This window comes from Heptranchias perlo, unplaced genomic scaffold (genome assembly GCF_035084215.1).
Source record: "Heptranchias perlo isolate sHepPer1 unplaced genomic scaffold, sHepPer1.hap1 HAP1_SCAFFOLD_184, whole genome shotgun sequence".
Lineage (NCBI taxonomy): Eukaryota > Metazoa > Chordata > Chondrichthyes > Hexanchiformes > Hexanchidae > Heptranchias > Heptranchias perlo.
Genome location: NW_027139120.1, coordinates 499,077 through 521,688, shown reverse-complemented (window position 1 = coordinate 521,688; position 22,612 = coordinate 499,077). Strand labels below are relative to the sequence as shown.

The 22,612-nt window shown below is 47.7% G+C and overlaps 2 protein-coding genes across 2 annotated transcripts in view; one reads left to right on the top strand and one right to left on the bottom strand.

The window, feature by feature from the left end:
• The first annotated feature begins 14,762 nt into the window (after nt 1-14,762).
• Nucleotides 14,763-22,612, top strand: part of wfdc2 (WAP four-disulfide core domain 2) — a 117,205-nt gene continuing 109,355 nt past the window's right edge. The window contains exon 1 of the mRNA XM_067977864.1: nt 14,763-14,962. Coding sequence (XP_067833965.1) covers nt 14,857-14,962 — 106 coding nt within the window. The 5' untranslated portion in view covers nt 14,763-14,856. The remainder of the gene's footprint in view (nt 14,963-22,612) is intronic.
• Nucleotides 15,629-21,679, bottom strand: LOC137309847 (high mobility group nucleosome-binding domain-containing protein 5-like; the record flags this gene model as incomplete). Its single annotated transcript, XM_067977861.1, has 5 exons — nt 21,435-21,679; nt 21,106-21,173; nt 16,399-17,049; nt 16,075-16,239; nt 15,629-15,861 (listed from the first exon to the last, which is right to left on the bottom strand). Coding segments are annotated over exons 1-5 (1,362 nt in total), but the record flags the coding sequence as incomplete, so codon positions are not given.

Here is a 22,612-nt window from a genome sequence, read left to right as displayed (position 1 = left end):
TCTGCAGCTACCGATCTGTTCAATCACACCCTCACCTCCACCTTTGATGTCCTTGTCCCCATTAAAACCATTACTGCATCTCCTCATCTCCGCTCCCTTAATTCCAAGGGACACAGACTTGAACATTTATGGCGGACAACTGGTTTAGCCATTTATTGCCAGATCTGGCTGGACCACATAAAGCACTATCGGGTCCTGCTCTCCTCTCCCAAAACTGCTCATGATTCCAGGATCATCCTGGAATGCAAAGATAATCCCCGAGTTCTCTTCCCCTCTACAAACCGTCTTCTTAAACCCCTCTCCCCTGCACCCCCCCCACCCTCACCTCCAACGAAAAGTGTGAGGAGCTCCTGGACTTCTTTGTCACTAAGATTGAGACCAATCGTTCACAGAATCAGAGAATCACAGAAATTTACGGCACAGAAGGAGGCCATTCGGCCCATTGTTTCTGCGCCGGCCAAAAAAGATCCATCCAGCCAATCCCACTTTCCAGCTCTTGGTCCGTAGCCCTGTAGGTTACGACACTTCAAGTGCACATCCAAGTACCTTTTAAATGAGTTGAGGGTTTCTGCCTCTACCACCCTTTCAGGCAGTGAGTTCCAGACCCCCACCAACCTTTGGGTGAAATTTTTTTTCCTCATTTCCGCTCTAATCCTTCTACCAATTACTTTAAATCTATGCCCCCTGGTTATTGACCTCTCTGCTGAGGGAAATAGGACTATCCTTTCCACTGTCTCTAGGTCCCTCATAATTTTATACACGTCAATTAAATCTCCCCTCAGCCGTCTCTGTTCCAAAGAAAACAACCCCAGCCTAACCAATCTTTTCTCACAGCTAAAATTCTCCAGTCCTGGCAACAGCCTCGTAAATCTCCTCTGCACCCTCTCCAGTGCAATTACATCCTTCCTGTAATGTGGTGACCAGAACTGTACGCAGTACTCAAGCTGTGGCCTAACTAATGTTTTATACAGTTCTAGCATAACCTCCCTACTCTTATATTCTATGCCTCGGCTAATAAAGGAAAGTATCCCATATGCCTTCTTAACCACCTTTTCTACCTGTCCTGCTACCTTCAGGGATCTGTGGACATGTACTCCAAGGTCCCTCACTTCCTCTACACCTCTCAGTATCCTCCCATTTATTGTGTATTCCCTTGCCTTGTTTGCCCTCCCCAAATGCATTACCTCACACTTCTCCGGATTGAACTCCATTTGCCACTTTTCTGCCCATCTGACCAGTCCATTGATATCTTCCTGCAGTCTACAGCTTTCTTCCTCACTATCAACCACACGGCCAATTTTTGCATCATCTGCAAACTTCTTAGTCAAGTCCCCCACATTTAAGTCTAAATATTGATCTATAGCACAAAAAGCAATGGACCTAGTACTGAGCCTTGCGGAACTCCACTGGAAACAGCCTTCCAGTCACAAAAATGCCCATCGACTATTACCCTTTGCTTCCTGCCACTGAGCCAATTTGCCACTCTCCCTTGGATCCCATGGGCTTTTATTTTCCTGACCAGTCTGTCATGTGGGACCTTGTCAAAAGCCTTGCTAAACTCCATCTAGACTACTTCAAATGCACTACCTTCATTGAACCTCCTTGTTACCGCGTCAAAAAATTCAATCAAGTTAGCCATTCACGACCTTCCCTTAACAAATCCATGCTGGCTGTCCTTGATTAATCCATGCCTTTCGAAGTGACGATTAATATTGTGCCTCAGAACTTTTTCCAATAATTTGCCCACCACCGAGGTTAGGATCATAGAATCATAGAAAGATTACAGCACGGAAGGAGGCCATTTGGCCCATTGAGTCCACGCCGGCTCTATGCAAGAGTAATCCAGCTAGTCCCACTCCCCCGCTCTATCCCTGTAGCCATGAATTTTTTTCCTTTCAAGTACTTATCCAGTTCCCTTTTGAAGGCCATGATTGAATCTGCCTCCACCACCCCCTCAGGCAGTGCATTCCAGATCCTAACCACTCGCTGTGTAAAAAAGTTTTTCCTCATGTCACCTTTGGTTCTTTTGCCAATCACCTTAAATCTATGTCCTCTGGTTCTTGACCCTTCCGCCAATGGGAACAGTTTCTCTCTATCTACTCTGTCTGGACCCTTCATGATTTTGAACACCTCTATCAAATCTCCTCACAACCTTCTCTGTTCCAAGAAGAACAACCCCAGATTCTCCAGTCTATCCACGTAACTAAAGCCCCTCATCCCTGGAATCATTCCAGTAAATCTCTTCTGCACCCTCTCTAAGGCCTTCACATCTTTCCTAAAGTGCGGTGCCCAGAACTGGACACAATACTTCAATACCACTGTTTTATAAATGTTCATCATGACTTCCTTACTTTTGTACTCTGTGCCTCTATTTATAAAGCCCAGGATCCCGTATGATTTTTTAACCGTTTTCTCAACCTGCCCTGCCACCTTCAACAATTTGTGCACATATACCCCCAGATCTCTCTGTTCCTGTAACCCTTTCAGAGTTGTGCCCTTTAGTTTATATTGCCTCTCCTCATTCTTCCTACCAAAATGTACCACTTCACATTTTTCTGTGTTAAACTTCTTCTGCCATGTGTCCCCCCATGCCACCAGCCTGTTTATATCCTCTTGAAGTCTATCACTATCCTCCTCACTGTTCACTACACTTCCAAGTTTTGTGTCATCAGCAAATTTTGAAATTGTGCCCTGTACACCCAAGTCCAAATCATTAATGTATATCAAGAAAAGAAGTGGTCCCAGCACCGACCCCTGGGGAACACCACTGTACACCTCCCTCCAGTCCGAAAAGCAACCATTCACCACTACTCTCTGTTTCCTGTCACTTACCAATCCTGTATCCATGTTGTCACTGCCCCCTTTATTCTATGGGCCACAATCTTGATGACAAGCCTATTATGCAGCACTTTATCAAATGCCTTTTGAAAGTCTATATACACCACATCAACTACATTGCCCTCATCTACCCTCTCTGTTACCTCATCAAAAAACTCTATCAGGCTAGTTAAACACGATTTGCCTTTAACAAATCCATGTTGGCTTTCCCTAATCAATCCACACTCGTCCAAGTGACTGTTAATTCTGTCCCAGATTATCGTTTCTAAAAGTTTCCCCACCATTGAGGTTAAACTGGTTTATCCTTACACCTTTTTTTGAACAAGGGTGTAACATTTGCAATTCTCCAGTCCTCTGGCTCCACCCCTGTATCTAAGGACGTTTGGAAGATTATGGCCAGTACCTCCGCAATTTCCACCCTTACTTCCATCAGCAACCTAGGATGCATCCCATCCGGACTGGGTGACTTATCTACTTTAAGTACAGCTAGCCTTTCTAGTACCTCTTCTTTATCAATTTTTAGCCCATCCAGTATCTCACTATATCTTCCTTTACTGTGACATTGGCAGCATCTTCTTCCTTGGTAAAAACAGGTGCAAAGTACTCATTTAGTACCTCAGCCATCCCCTCTGCCTCCATGAGTAGACCTCCTTCATGGTCCCTATATTGGCCCCACCCCTCCTCTCACTACCCGTTTACTGTTTATATGCCTGTAGAAGACTTTTGGATTCCCTTTTATGTTGTCCGCCAGTCTATTCTCATACTCTCTCTTTGCCCCTCTTATTTCCTTTTTCACTTCCCCTCTGAACATATGTCAGGTTGATAACTCAAAATAAATAATAAATGATGATTTGACAAATTAACCCCTTGGGCTCTCAAGAAGAGCCGCAACGGATTTTCTGTGTTTCTTTTAAATCAGGTGACCCTGGTTTTTGGGACCACGTGAGTGTTGATGGTGCAGGATTACCAAGAGTAGTTCTTTGACATAAAATGGCTTTACAAAGTTACAGTGCAACCTTTGCTGGAGAAATTTGGTGCAGGAAACGATCCAGTGGTGTTAAAAATTTAAGACCTTAGCTGCAGACATCGGCAGATACCAAATGTCACAGCGTGGTGATATCAACCTGATTCTCTTCTTTTGAAAACATTTTGATTTGTTTTGTTTTAACCCATTTATTGTCTTCTGAGACAGAGTGCTCGAGGTGGGGAGATATGGGAGTTACATCCAAAAGTAATTACGAGCACTTCATCTCTACTATAAAACCACAAAGCCTGGACATAATTTGTTTCTGAAATTGGAATTGATAAGAAAAATTTATATGAGTTGCTATTCTAGCACTCGAGAAAGAAAAATGTACTTGTAATTTAAGGGGATAATCAAATTATATTTTAAAATAAAAGAAGTCCAGTCTAAATGGTTCCTATTGAATGCTGTGTATTAAGGAAGAATTCTTTTCGGGAGGGAAGAAAATTTTACATTGAAAAGTCCTGTCAGTCCAACAATACTGCTCTCAAGTTGGGATAATTGTGAAATGATAGAAGGGACTCAGGCACAATGTAGTGGGATATTTTGGGAAATGAAAAGCGGTTCAAGAAGAAATTACGTAAAATAAACAAATTTTGGGATATTGGAGCTGACTGTAAATATTGTATCGGACAGTAACGTTCCTCCAGGGCTCATGATAGGTAATATAATGGGTTATGTAAAATTGGATGAGAGGAAGTGATTGAGAATTAAAGTAAAGAAACAGAGAAATTACACCAAATGGGAATTTCTCTAAAGTTATTGAACTGGGCATGATTTACCAAAAAAAAATCAATCTGGCATAAATATACAATCTAGTGAAAGTCAGGAAAGTGTAGTTGAGAATAGTAAATTGATAGCTTTCTCGTGGAGATATTTGTGTCCTTGCCTATAATGAACAATGAGAAAGCTACATTCAATAGCCTGGCCACTACCCTGACATCGGGACCATGCAGGGGGAGATAAGCACTCTAGACACCCCTGATCTTTTTGATAAGATAACCTGAAAACCTAGGAGTGGCTACAGTGGACATAAAATATACAAATGTATGTTGCCATCATCTGAAACGGAGATCAGGATGAAGAACATGATTACAAAGGCCTGTGGCCTGGTGAGCTATTGCAACCACTCTTTAAACAAACCAGTTGCTTTTACAGGACTGAATCCTACTGGACATATGATGTGTGCCATGGAAAACACGTTCGGAAATACCATGAGGAAGAAGAGACTGGCCAGCAGAAAGTTAATATCCAAGAACACTACCTATGATATGTTGCTAGTATGCAGAAATACATGAAGAAGATACACTGAAGAATGAGTCTCAGACAGGCTCAGTTACTTGACAACAGCACAACATGAAATGGTTAATGTGGTCCAGGCGAGTGAGAAATCCTTTTAAACAAGGCACTGACACATGGTCCATAGAGAAACCAACTAATTAATGAAACAGTCAGGAAACACTGGTACCAATCAGAAGGACTGAAATTAAAGTAAAGAGGGACATAGTAATTTGGATTTCCAAAATTCAGGGTTAGGTTCCCATCAGTTAACAATGAAATTGAAAGAAACAATATTTAGAAGATATCCACACGATGGATACAAAATTATAAAATTATGAGGGGCCCAGATAAAGTAGACAGGAAGTACCTGTTTCCCCTAGCAGAGGGTTCAAGAACTGGAGGACGTAGATTTAAGCTGATTGGCTGGAACAAAATTAAAGGGATGTGTTACTAGACATGCTGTCACTGTGTGTCCACATAGTGTTGGACACAGCCCAGAAGCACAGTGTGGGTTTAATAATACCGGTACCAATCCGGATATTAACTGTACCATGGAGGCCCTAGAGGCGGATCTAAAACCCACTTAAGTGGTATATGCCGGAGAGGGCGAATATTGTGTTACAACTAATTTAAAACATTTAAATATGCCAATCCAACTTGTGATATTTTAAGTCCAGAATTCTACTCCATTTCTGAAGTCCCGGTTCGGATTGGACCCGAGGAACTGGTAGAGATACACCGGCATAACCTCACCACCTTACAAGTTTCTGAGAATGTCAGAAAGGACTTAAAAGCATATCAGGACACATTTGGGTATCTGACACCCCTGTTGCCTAAATACTTGAAAGCATTGCGAATGGAGATACGCCTCTCCCAGAAGGTTTATTATAACCTACAACAGAACAATAAAAACATTAAGCAGGACATTGACCAAATTAAAGTCACCACTTGGTGGGATGACCTCTGGAATTTGGGACTGAATATACAGGTCCATCCTTGGATTAGATTAATTTCATATGTATTAGTCATAGTGCAGTTTGTTGTAATGTGCTTCTTGATTTTCATTGCATGTAATAAATGTAAGTCGAGGATGAAGGGTTTGGCAAAGATAGTAAAACAGAGCCTGGGTGAGAATGTCCCCATTGTCTCTGTGATTTCAACTAAGAAAACATCTTAATGGTACCGGGAGTAGCACCCGCTGGGGTAAGGTGCATGTAAAAGGGAAGACAATCATAGTTTGATCGGATTATCAGATGCTCTGCCTCTCTTCCACCCGGACTGGTGGCCAACACGAAGGGAACCTGGTTAAGATGAGGTACAGCATCTTCATATGTAAAATTCAGGGGATGCCTAGGTGCTTGTAAGAGGGCAACACTGAGCAGGGCATACCTATGGGCAACCATGGGTGATGGATAAAGGTTGGCTATCTTGGGCTTAGCCAAGGGGATATTGTAGGGATAAAATTTGGATTAAGGGATATAAAGGGGAGGGCCCCAATTCACAGGTATAAAATGGTCTGAAAGGTACCATTCAGTCTAGTTAGGCTGGAAACAAAATATAAAGCACCATGGGATATTTGACTATGTTAGCCCTTTTCAAACTAACATGGATAGGTTTAGCTGACCAAGGACATTCCCAGCTTACTTGAGAAATGTTTAGAAGGAGTCTGTTCCTGAGAACAGATAAGAGTACAAAGGCGTATTGATGAAACATGTCTGTGTTCTATTGGGACTTGTCTAGTTCAAGGGTTAGTCATATTTGTTGTTATAATTCTTATAGTTTATTGCTTACTTAAATGTTGCTGTGCTATGATGTCCAATCTGGGTACACATATAGCGCCCACAAATTTGATGGTGCAAGTAGGGGTGACACAGGATGAGGTGCAGGAGGAGTTTGAACGTCTGGGTGGAATAATGCTCTATTAGAGTATTGTCCTTTTTTATATATATATATATATATATATAGGACAAAAAGGGGGGAATGTGGAAAACCATAAAGAAATGCCTGACCAAATTAACTTTCTAATACACCAAAACCATAAAGCTGACCATATTAATTTCCTAATACCCTTAAAACCAAAAAAAAGAAGAAATGCACGATGGATAAGTTGACCATGTTAGCTGACCAGCTGAATATAATAGAAAGCTTATGTTTTAGTTCTCACCAAAGACACACAGAAGAGCTATTGTCTGCTTATGAGATAACTGTCTGACTAACAGAAATGAATGACCATATAGCCTTGAGACTAGGTACAGACCCACTGATGAGAAAAACTGTTACTAAGGAAACATGCTTTCCCAGACAATGTTTAAAAGAATCACGAGGCAGTCATGAGGAACCAGAGGGTGGGTTCCCTATTTTGATTGACTAACCACTTGAACTAATGAAGAATGTACATGTACGCCCATATTCTATGATAGACAGACATTACTAATTAAACTGTATAAATGTGAACTGTTTAGTTTGTTCAGTGAAGAGGTTGTTCTGACCATTGTCAGAGCAGATCTTCCCTTGAGCTCAAGTTTCTTTTAATTAAAATTCTTACTTGTCTGAAAATAAGTGTTTGGAGTTAATGCATTGTATATAATAGGTAATTAAGTCTTCGACAATACGCCCCTTTTTTCTGTTTCATCTAACTCACTGGGCGTCATTTTAGCACCCGCTATCGGGTGCGTTCCTGGCGGGGGGGCTCCGAAAATCAGAGAATCCCGGAGCTGGACCGGAGCCTGCCCCGAACCCGCGCACTTCCGGGTTCCCCGCTGACGCGCCGGCGTGCGCGCGCAGCCCCTGCTGGTGGGAATCCCGCAGGCAATTAAAGCCAGCGGGATGCCACTTGAAAGTATTTATTTTGGTATTTCAGGTCATTAACTGACCTGATTAAGGGATTATGTGAGGAGGGGTGGGATTTTAGAACAAACTGGGACTGTTTCCCACACTGGGGGAAACACTCCCAGTTCAAATGGACGTGTTGCAGCTGTCAGCCTGTGGCAGCTGCAAAGATCCATTTGACAGGTGGGGTGGGGGGAGACCCTCACCCATTGCAGGAGGCCACTCTGTCACTTGGGACAAAGTTTGGCCTCCACCACCCTCCTCCTGACAGTCAAAGTCACCAACCTGCAAACTTACCTCGGGGTCCGGAGACATTTACCTACCTTGCGGACCCCCTCAGATGTACATCTTCCAGCTGGGGGCCGCCGTAGCTGCAGTCATGACCTCCTCAGAGGGCGAACAGCATCACCAGCCTCACCAGCCTCGCCATCCACGCCGTCCACCTCTGACACGTGGAGCTCCACAACAGAGTGCTGTGACACATCCACCTGCACAGCAGGAGGGAGGGCTACCGCAGAGAGAGATGCGTCGCAGAGGGCACTACCCTCGCCACAGGGTCCACAGACCGAGGTTCAGCCTCCTGGGCCTCTCTGAGCAGCAGTGCACACGGAGGCTCAGAGTCACTCGACATGTAGCCGTGGACATCTGCAGCCTCTTTCATGCCGAGCTGCTCCTGGCTGGCCCGAGCACCATCTTCTTACCTGTCGCTGTCAAAGTCACCACTGCCCTCAACAACTTCTCCTCCGCATCCTTCCAGGGTGCAACCGGGGACATCGCCGATATCTCTCAGTCGTCTGCGCAAAAGAGCCCTGCAAATACACCTACACCCACTCTGCAGTGACACAATGGGTGGCATCAGTTGTGGGTCCTCATAATGATCCTCAGGAGCGGGCATTATTGCACAAACCGGACAGGATTCACGAAGACATGGCAGTAGTGGTGCCAATATAATATGTAATGTGAGTTGTTCAGAAATTCAATATAAGTAACACCCATGACAAACCCTCAAACACCCTTGTGCATCCCCTTCATGCTCACGACACGTTTGCCTTACGCTGCCTACTGCACATTTGTGATGCATGCCCTGTGGCTGCAGCACAGGTAGTGGCAGGTTGAGTGAGGCTGACCGTGAAAGAGATGCACGAGAGGGTGAGTATGAGATAGAGCCATGAGATTGTATGGGGATCGGGTTGAGTGGTAGTGGCGGGATGAGTACTGGCGAGGTGAGTAAGTGCAGGTAAGATGAGGATGAGGTGTGAGTGGGTGTGAGGGGTGATGTGACAGAGTAGTGTTGGCAGTGCAGAAGGAGATGTGGGGTGGGGGCGGTGATGTGGCAGACGGAGTGTAGGGGAATGAGTAAGTGTACTCACTTTAGCTGACCTACTGAGGTCATTGCAGCGCCTCCTGCACTGTATGCAGATGCGCGATATGTTGGTGGTGCAGGTGACCTCCTCTGCCACCTCGAGCCAGGCCTTCCTGGTAGCAGAGGCAGGCCGCTTCCTCCCGCCCGCCGGGGAGAAGATCTCTGTCCTCCCCCTCCTCCTCACCCCATCCAATGATACCTGGAGTGAGGCATCATTAAACCTGGGAGCAGCCTTCCCCCTGGGCTGCTCCATGCTGTAATTTTTCCTATTTCCTGCAGCATCTGTCAGTGGAGGACTGCCCCTTTAAATAGAGCTCCTCCAGCTGACAGACCTTACTGCACATGCGCAGCCCGCCCGACGCGCAGCTGAGCAGTGGGGAACCCGGAACAACAGGTAAGTGGATCCAATTAGTGGATTGTCTGCTACGATCACGCGGGAAGCTGACTAATTTCACCGGGCGCGTTACCCACGCGCTCGATAGCCCCCCCCCCCGCCGAGAACCCGCAGCCCTGGTAACATTGGGCCCACTATCTCTTTTGTCATCCAGGGAGCTCTGGCTTTAGTTGCCCTACCTTTCTGCCTCTAGGGAATGTACCTGGACTGTACCTGAACCATCTCCTCTTTAAAGGCCGCCCATTGTTCAATTACAGTTTTGCCTGCCAATCTTTGATTCCAATTTACCCGGGCCAGATCTGTTCTCATCCCATTGAGAGGTTAGACTGACTGGCCTGTAATTACTCGGTCTATCCCTTTCTCCCTTTTAAACAACGGTACAACGTGAGCAGTCCTCCAATCCTCCGGCACCACGCCTGTATCCAGTGAGGATTGGAAAATGATGGTCAGAGCCTCCGCTATTTCCTCCCTGGCTTCTCTTAACAGCCTGGGATACATTTCATCCGGGCCTGGTGATTTATCCACTTTCAAGGATGCTAATCCCCTTAATACTTCCTCTCTCACTATGTTTGTCCCATCCAATATTTCACACTCGTCCTCCTTAACTGCAACCCCTGCTTTGTCCCTGTCTTTTGTGAAGACAGATGAAAAGTATTCATTAAGAACCATACCCACATCTTCCCCCTCCACACATAGGTCACCTTTTTGGTCCCTAATAGGCCCTACTCTTTCCTTAGTTATAAGAACATAGAACATAAGAAATAGGAGCAGGAGTAGGCCAATCGGCCCCTCGAGCCTGCTCCGCCATTCAATAAGATCATGGCTGATCTGATCCTAACCTCAAATTTAAATTCACGTCCAATTTCCTGCCCGCTCCCCGTAACCCCTAATTCCCTTTACTTCTAGGAAACTGTCTATTTCTGTTTTAAATTTATTTAATGATGTAGCTTCCACAGCTTCCTGGGGCAGCAAATTCCACAGACCTACTACCCTCTGAGTGAAGAAGTTTCTCCTCATCTCAGTTTTGAAGGAGCAGCCCCTTATTCTAAGATTATGCCCCCTAGTTCTAGTTTCACCCATCCTTGGGAACATCCTTACTGCATCCACCCGATCAAGCCCCTTCACAATCTTATATGTTTCAAGAAGATCGCCTCTCATTCTTCTGAACTCCAATGAGTAGAGTCCCAATCTACTCAACCTCTCCTCATATGTCCGCCCCCTCATCCCCGGGATTAACCGAGTGAACCTTCTTTGTACTGCCTCGAGAGCAAGTATGTCTTTTCTTAAGTATGGAGACCAAAACTGTATGCAGTATTCCAGGTGCGGTCTCACCAATACCTTATATAACTGCAGCAATACCTCCCTGTTTTTATATTCTATCCCCCTAGCAATAAAAACCAACATTCCGTTGGCCTTCTTGATCACCTGCTGCACCTGCAAACTAACTTATTGATTTTCTTGCACTAGGACCCCCAGATCCCTTTGTACTGCAGTACTTTCCAGTTTCTCGCCATTAAGATAATAACTTGCTCTCTGATTTTTCCTGCCAAAGTGCATAACCTCACATTTTCCAATATTGTATTGCATCTGCCAAATCTCCGCCCACTCACCCAGCCTGTCTATATCCCCTTGTAGGTTTTTTATGTCCTCCTCACTCTCTACTTTCCCTCCCATCTTTGTATCATCTGCAAACTTTGATATGTTACACTCGGTCCCCTCCTCCAAATCGTTAATATAGATTGTAAAGAGTTGGGGACCCAGCACCGACCCCTGCGGAACACCACTGGCTATTGGTTGCCAGTCCGAGAATGAACCATTTATCCCAACTCTCTGCTTCCTGTTAGATAGCCAATCCTCCACCCATGGCAGAATATTACCCCCAATCCAGTGATTCTTTATCTTGAGCAATAATCTTTTATGTGGCACCTTGTCGAATGCCTTCTGGAAGTCTAAATACACTACGTCCACTGGTTCCCCTTTATCCACCCTGTACGTTATGTCCTCAAAGAACTCAAGCAAATTTGTCAGACATGACTTCCCCTTCATAAAGCCATGCTGACTTTGTCCTATTAAATTATGTTTGTCCAAATGTTCCGCTACTGTCTCCTTAATAATCGACTCCAAAATTTTACCCACCACAGATGTTATCTTCTTGCTCTTTATGTATTTATAAAACATCTTTGGGTTTTCCTTGATTTACTTGTCAATATTTTTTCACATCCTCTCTTTGCTTTCCTCATTTCCTTTTTAATTTCCCCCCTGCACTTTCTATACTCCTCTCGGCTTTCTGCAGTATTGAGCTCTCGGTGTCTGACATAAGATTCCCTTTTCTGCCTTATCTTACCCTGTATGCTCCTTGTCATCCAGGGGGCTCGAGATTTGACAGTCCCACCCTTTTTCTTTGTGGGAACATGTTTACTCTGAACCCCTTGAATCTCCCCCTTGAATGCCTCCCACTGCTCTGACACTGATTTACCTTCAAGTAGCTGTTTCCAGTCCACTTTTGCTAAATCACTTCTCAGCTTAGTAAAATTGGCCTTTCCCTAATTGAGAACTTTTACTCCTGTTCTATCTTTGTCCTTTTCAATAAATTTGCTAAATCTAACTGAATTATGATCACTGCCAACAAAATGCTCTCCCACTGATACTCCTTCCACCTGCCCAGCTTCATTCCCTAAAACTAAATCCAGAACTGCTCCCTCTCTTGTTGGGCTTGCTCTGTACTGCCTAAAAATGTTCTCCTGAGTGCATTTTAAGAATTCTGCACCCCCTATACCTTTCACACTGATTGTATCCCAGTTAATATTCGGGTTGTTGAAATCCCCTACTATTACTGCCCTATTGTTTTTGCACTTCTCAGAAATTTGCCTACATATTTGCTCTTCTATCTCCTGACTGTTTGGGGGTCTATAGTACACTCCCAGCAGTGGGACTGACCCTTTTTTGTTCTTCAATTCAACCCATTCAGCTGTTCAGCTCCCTCCATTCCCCTAGCCCACCAAGCTAGTCTCTTTCTTGTTTCTCTCCATCTCCCCTCGTGCCCTCTCCAAGCTCATCTTGACCATGAGACCCGCCTCCTGCTCCCGCAAACCTATTCCCACCAAACTACTGACCACCCAACTTCCCTTCCTGGTCCCCACATTAGCCAATATTGTTAACGGTTCCCTCTCCTCAGGTACTGACCCCTCCCCTTCAAACCTGCTGTCATCACCCCCCCTCCTCAAAAACCCACCCTTGACCCCTCTGTCCTTGCAAACTATCTCCGACCTCCCTTTCCTGTCCAAAGTCCTTGAACGTGTTGTCGCCTCCCAAATCCATGCCCATCTTTCCCGTAAATCCATGTTTGAACCCCTCCAATCCCATCTGGTCCACTAATGTGAGGGAGGGAAACCTGCCATCCTTACCCGGTCTGGCCTATACGTGACTCCAGTCCCACACCAAGGTAATTGACTCTTAACTGCTCACAAAATGGCCTAGCAAACTATTCAGTTGTATCAAAACTGCTGCAAGAAAGAATAAGAAGAATAAAACTGGGCGGTCTACTCAACCGTGACCTGGGCATCGAAACAGACACGATGAAGGCACACACAGCCCAGTGCACTCTGCAAAATCCTCATCAATATCATCTGGGAACTGGGGCCAAGGTTGCGAGAGCTGTCCCACAAACTAGTCAAGCAACAGCCTGACATAGCCATACTCACAGAATCATACCTTTCAGCCAACGTCACAGACTCTTCCATTACCATCCCTGGGTGTCCTGTCTCACCGGCTGATTACCACCTACCGCCCTCCCTCAGCTGATGAATCAGTCCTCCTCCATGTTGAACACCACTTGGAGGAAGCACTGAGGGTAGCAAGGGCACAGAATGTACTCTGGGTGGGGGATTTCAATGTCCATCACCAACAGTGGCTCGGTAGCATCACTACTGACCGAGCTGGCCGAGTCCTGAAGGACATAGCTGCCAGACTGGGCCTACGGCAGGTGGTGAGCGAACCAACACGAGGGAAAAGCTGACTTGACCTCGTCCTCACCAATCTACCTGTCACAGATGCATCTGTCCATGACAGTATTGGTAGGAGTGACCACCGCACAGTCCTCGTGGAGATGAAATCCCGTCTTCACACGGAGGACACCATCCAACGTGTTGTGTGGCACTACCACCGTGCTAAATGGGATAGATTCAGAACAGATCTAGCAGCTCAAAACTGGGCATCCATGAGGCGCTGTGGGCCATCAGCAGCAGCAGAATTGTATTCCAGCACAATCTGTAACCTCATGGCCCGGCATATTCCTCACTCTACCATTACCAACAAGCCAGGGGATCAACCCTGGTTCAATGAGGAGTGTAGAAGAGCATGCCAGGAGCAGCACCAGGCGTACCTAAAAATGAGATGCCAACCTGGTGAAGCTACAACTCAGGACTACATGCATGCTAATCAGCGGAAGCAACATGCTATAGACAGAGCTAAGCGATTCCACAACCAACGGATCAGATCAAAGCTCTGCAGTCCTGCCACATCCAGTCGTGAATGGTGGTGGACAATCAAGCAATCCTGGGATCTGGGCAATTCCACAGTCAGGGTCTCCAGCTCATCAACTCTCCCTAGGGACCCGAACGACAATGTGAAATCTCACCAATCACCATTTGGGAATCAGACTTCTGGGTAAACATCCTGCACACGCTCACTTGTACCTTCAGAACCGTAGAGGGTAACTCCTCCCCATCACTGTAACCGAGTAGATGGTCTGAATTTACCCACCTTTCAGCTGTCTGTACGAGTGCTTAATGCTGAAAGTTGCTGTGTGCCAAGGATGGGAATTCCTAAACTCGCTGCAGGCAAAACAATCCCCCAACTATAATTGTAAATAAAATAGCCTGTTTGGAATCTGTGATTGGCGGCACTAAGACCCTGAGGAATGCAGATATATTAGGAACACATTGCTGTCTTAATTGGCAGAAAGCTACTCCCCCGGACCTTGTGTATGAACACGAGGCTGGGTCTCAGCGTGAATACTTGAAATATTTGAGGTAATGAGATCTGCCCTCGCCCTCAGTCTGGCTGTAGACGTGTTTCAGTCCCTGTGTCTCTGCCGTCTCACTCGGTACAGCTCGTTCACTCCCAGACATGAGTACACGGTCCCCTTACCAGCTCACCCTCACCCTCACCCTCACCCTCACCGCCCTCCTCCTGTGGCTCGATTCGACCTCTGCAAAAGGGCACAACTCCACCGGTGAGTTCAACATTCTGTTCATCAGTCTTGGGAGTGTGGATATTGTCGAGAATGTGTGATTGCTCTCCAGCTAGTGGGAGCAGTATACACGGAGAAATCCCCTGTGTAACCAGACCTGTGCTCCTAACCTGTCCAACTTATCTACAATTAAAGTCTCCATCCTCAGACAATCATCCAATTCCTATTACTAGTTTTTTTACAGGCACGTTTCTCAACTTTCCCGTCTGCTTCATTCTCCCTCTCTTTCCCGTCTGCTTCCCTCTCCCTCTCTTTCCTGTCTGCTTCACTCGCCCTCTCTTTCCCGTCTGCTTCACTCGCCCTCTCTTTCCCGTCTGCTTCACTCTCCCTCTCTTTCCCGTCTGCTTCCCTCTCCCTCTCTTTCCCGTCTGCTTCCCTCTCCCTCTCTTTCCTGTCTGCTTCACTCTCCCTCTCTTTCCTGTCTGCTTCATTCTCCCTCTCTTTGCTGTCTGCTTCACTCTCCCTCTCTTTCCCGTCTGCTTCCCTCGCCCTCTCTTTGCTGTCTGCTTCACTCTCCCTCTCTTTCCCGTCTGCTTCACTCTCCCTCTCTTTACCGTCTGCTTCACTCTCCCTCTCTTTCCCGTCTGCTTCACTCTCCCTCTCTTTCCCGTCTGCTTCCCTCTCCCTCTCTTTACCGTCTGCTTCACTCTCCCTCTCTTTCCCGTCTGCTTCACTCTCCCTCTCTTTACCGTCTGCTTCACTCTCCCTCTCTTTCCCGTCTGCTTCACTCTCCCTCTCTTTCCCGTCTGCTTCACTCTCCCTCTCTTTACCGTCTGCTTCACTCGCCCTCTCTTTACCGTCTGCTTCACTCGCCCTCTCTTTGCCGTCTGCTTCACTCTCCCTCTCTTTCCCGTCTGCTTCACTCTCCCTCTCTTTACCGTCTGCTTCACTCTCCCTCTCTTTACCGTCTGCTTCACTCTCCCTCTCTTTCCCGTCTGCTTCACTCTCCCTCTCTTTACCGTCTGCTTCACTCTCCCTCTCTTTCCCGTCTGCTTCACTCTCCCTCTCTTTACCGTCTGCTTCACTCTCCCTCTCTTTCCCGTCTGCTTCACTCTCCCTCTCTTTCCCGTCTGCTTCACTCTCCCTCTCTTTACCGTCTGCTTCACTCGCCCTCTCTTTACCGTCTGCTTCACTCGCCCTCTCTTTGCCGTCTGCTTCACTCTCCCTCTCTTTACCGTCTGCTTCACTCTCCCTATCTTTCCCGTCTGCTTCACTCTCCCTCTCTTTACCGTCTGCTTCACTCTCCCTCTCTTTGCCGTCTGCTTCACTCTCCCTCTCTTTACCGTCTGCTTCACTCTCCCTCTCTTTCCCGTCTGCTTCACTCTCCCTCTCTTTACCGTCTGCTTCACTCTCCCTCTCTTTCCCGTCTGCTTCACTCTCCCTCTCTTTACCGTCTGCTTCACTCACCCTCTCTTTACCGTCTGCTTCACTCGCCCTCTCTTTGCTGTCTGCTTCACTCTCCCTCTCTTTACCGTCTGCTTCACTCTCCCTCTCTTTCCCGTCTGCTTCACTCTCCCTCTCTTTACCGTCTGCTTCACTCTCCCTCTCTTTCCCGTCTGCTTCACTCTCCCTCTCTTTACCGTCTGCTTCACTCGCCCTCTCTTTACCGTCTGCTTCACTCTCCCTCTCTTTCCCGTCTGCTTCACTCTCCCTCTCTTTACCGTCTGCTTCACTCTCCCTCTCTTTCCCGTCTGCTTCACTCTCCCTCTCTTTACCGTCTGCTTCACTCGCCCTCTCTTTACCGTCTGCTTCACTCGCCCTCTCTTTCCCGTCTGCTTCACTCTCCCTCTCTTTCCCGTCTGCTTCACTCTCCCTCTCTTTCCCGTCTGCTTCACTCTCCCTCTCTTTCCCGTCTGCTTCACTCTCCCTCTCTTTACCGTCTGCTTCACTCGCCCTCTCTTTCTCGTCTGCTTCACTCTCCCTCTCTTTACCGTCTGCTTCACTCGCCCTCTCTTTACCGTCTGCTTCACTCGCCCTCTCTTTGCTGTCTGCTTCACTCTCCCTCTCTTTCCCGTCTGCTTCACTCGCCCTCTCTTTGCTGTCTGCTTCACTCGCCCTCTGTTTCTGAGCTGTTGATTGGTTGTTGGTAGTTATTGTGGGTTTTGGCCCTTGTTAGCCCAGTGTATTTAAGTGACTCTTGAGGGCTGTAAATTGGGCCGTGTAGCGCCCATTTTGTAGGCACGACGGGACTCCTAAGGACCCAAAATAGCATCTGGAATGCGTGCACACACTTGACATGTGGTTTGTGCTGGACACCATCTTGGTAAAGGCGTTTGCACACGTGCAGATAACGAACGCCGGCAGTATGTAAATTAGGGAGATTGTGCGGTAGATCAGTGTGCAACGCTGATTTAAAGGGACCGCTGCTATATTGGAACTCCACCATCCAGCCAATGCACTGTCTGAAACTCACACAGCTGAACAGATCTTAAACAGCATGGAGGACCCACCCACCAGTGCTATTTAAAGGGACCATGCAGGATTACAGGTTCGTTGCTGGATTATTGCTTCTGGCTGCTGATGCATTTGTACCTGTTTTTTGAGGTCTCCTATACTTGAATACTAGGACTAGGGGACATAACCTAAAAATTAGAGCCAGGACTTGCAGGAGTGAGGTTAGGAAACGCTTCGACACGCAAAGGGTGGTAAAAGTTTGGAACGCTCTTCCGCAAATGGCAGTTGATGCAAGCTTAATTGTTAATTTTAAATCTGAGATCGATAGATTTTTGTTAACCAAAGGTATTAAGGGGCATGGGGCTATGACGGGTATATGGAGATGGGTCACAGATTAGCCAAGATCTCATTGAATGGCAGAACAGGCTCGAGGGGCTAAATGGCCTCCTCCTGTTCCTATAATAAAGTTTCAATACTCCACAGGGAGTGGGCTGGCCAGCTGACCGGCAACAGCAAGGGCACTGGCAGAGTGGCAGGGGTGGGACAGGAATGCTGTCTTCCTGAGAGAGGACAGCAGGTTCATGTTCCATGGAGACACAGCCACTTGCTGCCTCCTGTTATGCGTCACCTTCTCCTGCAAGCAGGTGGGACCTGTGTCGGTGAGTGTCCTGCAAGATGTCCTGTGTCGGTGAGTGTCCTGCAAGATGTCCTGTGTCGGTGAGTGTCCTGCAAGATGTCCTGTGTCGGTGAGTGTCCTGCAAGATGTCCTGTGTTGGTGAGTGTCCTGCAAGATGTCCTGTGTCGGTGAGTGTCCTGCAAGATGTCCTGTGTCGGTGAGTGTCCTGCAAGATGTCCTGTGTTGGTGAGTGTCCTGCAAGATGTCCTGTGTCGGTGAGTGTCCTGCAAGATGTCCTGTGTTGGTGAGTGTCCTGCAAGATGTCCTGTGTTGGTGAGTGTCCTGCAAGATGTTTGGGTGATGTGCCTGCCATGGTTGAATAACTGCCAGCATGTGTGGCCTGTGAGTTGTGGGTATGCGGCTTGCAACAGTGGTAATGTGTGAGGGTGAGAGGAAGTATCTGATTGAAAGAGTTTGTTGGTATGTGGGTGATGGGGGTGTAGTGTGTGGAGCAGTGGATGCGACTAGTGGTGCAGTTGGTAGGAGACGCCCCTTGACAGTTGACCTCACTCACCTTGACCACTCGTGTCAAATCATTGAACTTCTTCCTGCACTGCATCCATGCTCGTGGTGCTATGCGCCTGACATTGACTTCGTCCCCTACTGCCTCCCTCTGCCTCGGGAGCATATGTCTGGAGGGCCTCTTGCCCCCCTGCGGATATAGGATGCCCCTCCTTCTGTCCACCTCTTGCACCAAGGCCTCTTGTGCATCAGCAGAGAACCTCGGTGCACGGTCTCCCGCAGGCCCGGTACAAACTCAGACCGGCAGATTGGTGGGGCCTGGTGTGCAGATTGGAGGATGTGGGATTTAGGAGTGCGCAACCTTTATTCAATGTTTTAAAATAACTCTGATGTGGAGATGCCGGTGATGGACTGGGGTTAACAATTGTAAACAATTTTACAACACCAAGTTATAGTCCAACAATTTTATTTTTAATCCCACAAGCTTTCGGGGGCTTTCCCCTTCCTCAGGCGGTGTGGAAAATCCAATTAAAATAACTCAACAGTTTATAAACATAGAAACATCGAAAATAGGAGCAGGAGTAGGCCATTCAAAATGATCATGGCTGATCGTCTGACTCAGTACCCTGTTCCTGCTTTTTCCCCATATCCCGAGATCCCTTTAGCATTAAGAAATATATCTATCTCCTTGAATACATCTAATGACTTGGCCTCCACAGCCTTCTGTGGTAGAGAATTCCACAGGTTCACCACTCTCTGAGTGAAGAAATTTCTCCTCATCTCGGTTCTAAATGGCATACCCCGTATCCTGAGACTGTGACCCCTGGTTCTGGACTCCCCAACCAGGGGAAACATCCTCCCTGCATTTAGTCTGTCTAGATGTCATAGGGATGGGATCTGTATCTGTGTTTTACGTGTGCGATGTCCGATCTCCGTTCACACTCCGGGCGGGCCCGTATCTTATATTTGAAAATATCAGAATCCCACAAACGTTGAGCAGCCAAGTTGTTGCTTGTTAAAAATTCCAGAGGTCCCATCATCAACATGCTGCTCTATATTGCAGCACAGATTCACTTTCCAATTGACTTCCAACACATCCTGCAGCCACAGTGCACATCCCCTTTAAGTGGTGCAGGCCGCATTTAAGAGGTGCAGGCCGCCTTTAAGAGGTGCAAGCCGCCTTTAAGTGGTGCAGGCCGCCTTTAAGTGGTGCAGGCCGCCTTTAAGAGGTGCAGGCCGCCTTTAAGAGGTGCAGGCCGCCTTTAAGTGGTGCAGGCCGCCTTTAAGAGGTGCAGGCCGCATTTAAGAGGTGCAGGCCGCATTTAAGAGGTGCAGGCCGCCTTTAAGAGGTGCAGGCCGCCTTTAAGAGGTGCAGGCCGCCTTTAAGTGGTGCAGGCCGCATTTAAGAGGTGCAGGCCGCCTTTAAGTGGTGCAGGCCGCATTTAAGAGGTGCAGGCCGCCTTTAAGAGGTGCAGGCCGCATTTAAGAGGTGCAGGCCGCATTTAAGAGGTGCAGGCCGCATTTAAGAGGTGCAGGCCGCCTTTAAGTGGTGTAGGCCGCATTTAAGAGGTGCAGGCCGCATTTAAGAGGTGCAGGCCGCCTTTAAGAGGTGCAGGCCGCATTTAAGAGGTGCAGGCCGCATTTAAGAGGTGCAGGCCGCATTTAAGAGGTGCAGGCCGCCTTTAAGAGGTGCAGGCCGCCTTTAAGTGGTGCAGGCCGCATTTAAGAGGTGCAGGCCGCCTTTAAGAGGTGCAGGCCGCATTTAAGAGGTGCAGGCCGCCTTTAAGAGGTGCAGGCCGCCTTTAAGAGGTGCAGGCCGCCTTTAAGTGGTTTCCAGCCACTCGCGATGACAGGCCCTCTGCTGGCGAGCAGCCAATCAACGGTGCAGTGAGGCCTGGCTGCTCGCAGCAATCAGGTAAATCGCCAGGAAGCACGAATGTTACATGCTGCCTGCATCTCAACGACCGGACGCAGGTTCATCACACACCGCCACCCCTGCGCCCGGTTTCAGGGGTTAACCAATATAATCCCCTTGGACCTTCAAAACCTGTCTCAGGTTATGCTGAGTAGGGAGGCAGGAAAATCTTATACCACAGTCGGGGCTCGGCGACCTTAGACATTGGGGGTGAACTGAGACCTTGTAGTGCTTGTTTTTTAGGCGCTACGTGGAACTAAGCCTCGAAAATGGCGTCCGAGATGCGCGTACGCTTCCGCCGTGCACTGCACCAGACGCCATCTTGGTAAAGGTGTTTGCGCCCGCGCACCTAACGAAAGCCGGCAGTGTGTAGAGTCGGGAGGTGAGGACGCAGGCCCGGATCCCATTGAAACACTGGTTTGAAGCAGTCGCAGCATTTACGAACTCCCCGCTCCAGCCAACACACTGTCCTAACCTCGCACAGCTGAACAGGAGTTAAAGAGCATGAAGGACCCCTCCCAACCAGCGCTATTTAAAGGCATCATGCAGGAGTTACAGGTTAGTTGCTGGATTAATTATTCGAGCTGCTGGTACAATTGTGGGTGTTTGTGGAAGTTTCCTGTACTTGGAGAGAGTTGCAATATTCTATAGAGAGTGGGCTGGCTGGTCATGCAGTACTGTTAGTGGCATTTAAAACTGTGCCGAACAGGTTGCTGCCAGACATGGGTGGCCTGCGAGGGCTTCCTCTGGGAATTGAACATGACAGGGAGCATGCAGAGAGGTCAAACAGAGCAGGACAAGCTTTGAGAAGAGGGAGGAGGAGGCGGAGGGCACTCAGCAGGAGGCCATATCCAACGAGGCTTTTCAGGGACCAATTCTCTTACCTCAACTTCAGCGAAGATCAGTGCATCCGACCTCTGTGATTCACGAAAATTGGTCACGACTGAGATTTGTCAACTGCCGCAGCCACAACTGCAGCTTCAGAGTAGACAGAGAGACAGCATTGCCTGAGGTTGTCAAGGTAAACGTGGAGCTTAGTTTTTACGGCTCTGGCTGCTTTCAGGCTGCTGCTGGTGATATAAGCAACATCTCGCAGTTTGCAGAGCATTGCTGTATAAGGCAGGTCATGGAAGCTCTGTACGCACTCCGAAACAGATTGCCTCTTGATAGAGACAAGCAGTAGGAGCGGGCACGAGGGTTTGCTCGCATTGCAGGCTTCCCCATGGTGCAGGGTGCCATTGACTGAACCCATGCGTGCTCCACATCTGAACTCGACCATATTCATGAACAGAAAGGGATTCCACTCCCTCAATGTGCAGCTGGTGTGTGACCACATGAGCGCATCATGCAGCTCAAAGCCCACCACCCTGGCAGCAGTCACAATTCATTCATTCTGTGGCAGTCCTACGTGCCACCTATATTTCAACCAGCACGGCAAGTCAAAGGCTGCCAATGGGCAACAAGGGTTATCCCCTCATGAAGTGGCTCATGACTGGTCTGGAACCCACGCACACGTGCACAGCAGGTGTACAACGAGAGCCATGCTGCCACAAGGAACATCATAGAGCACACCATAGGTGTCCTCAAGCAAAGCTTTCACTGCCTGGACCACTCTGGAGGAGTCCTCAGTGCACAGCTGAGCGGGTATCAAGATTTGTCGTTGTATGCTGCATGCTCCACATGGGGGAACAGCCCTTGCCACCGCCTATCAGGCAAGAACCTGAGTCAGAGGCAGAGGAAGAGGAGGAAGAGGCAGAGGAGGAGGAAGTGCAGCAGAAAGAGGAGGAAGAGGCAGGGAGGTTACAACATTAACATGCCCTTTCTGCCGGGGCTCTGCGTGATCAGATGATTAATGAACGATACCAGTAACTTCAAAGGCACCTCCCCATTCACCAATAGTCCCACACTCCTTGCCTTTACTCTCTCACATGACCATCAAATTGCCCTCCTTATGATTACACATTGCTTCCTCCCTCAGCTCACTGTAGAAATAAAAACCGCCACCAAATGCAAATTCAAATCCACATTTATCAATTCACACATGAAATGATTGAAACAACATGAGACTATTCACCCTTGTGCATTCCCTCAGTGCCTGTTGTTTGTGTATCTTTACCTTTCTTAGTGTTCCTACGAGGTCCATCCCCAGTGGCTGGAGTGGGTGGTGGAAAGTTGCTGACCTTCA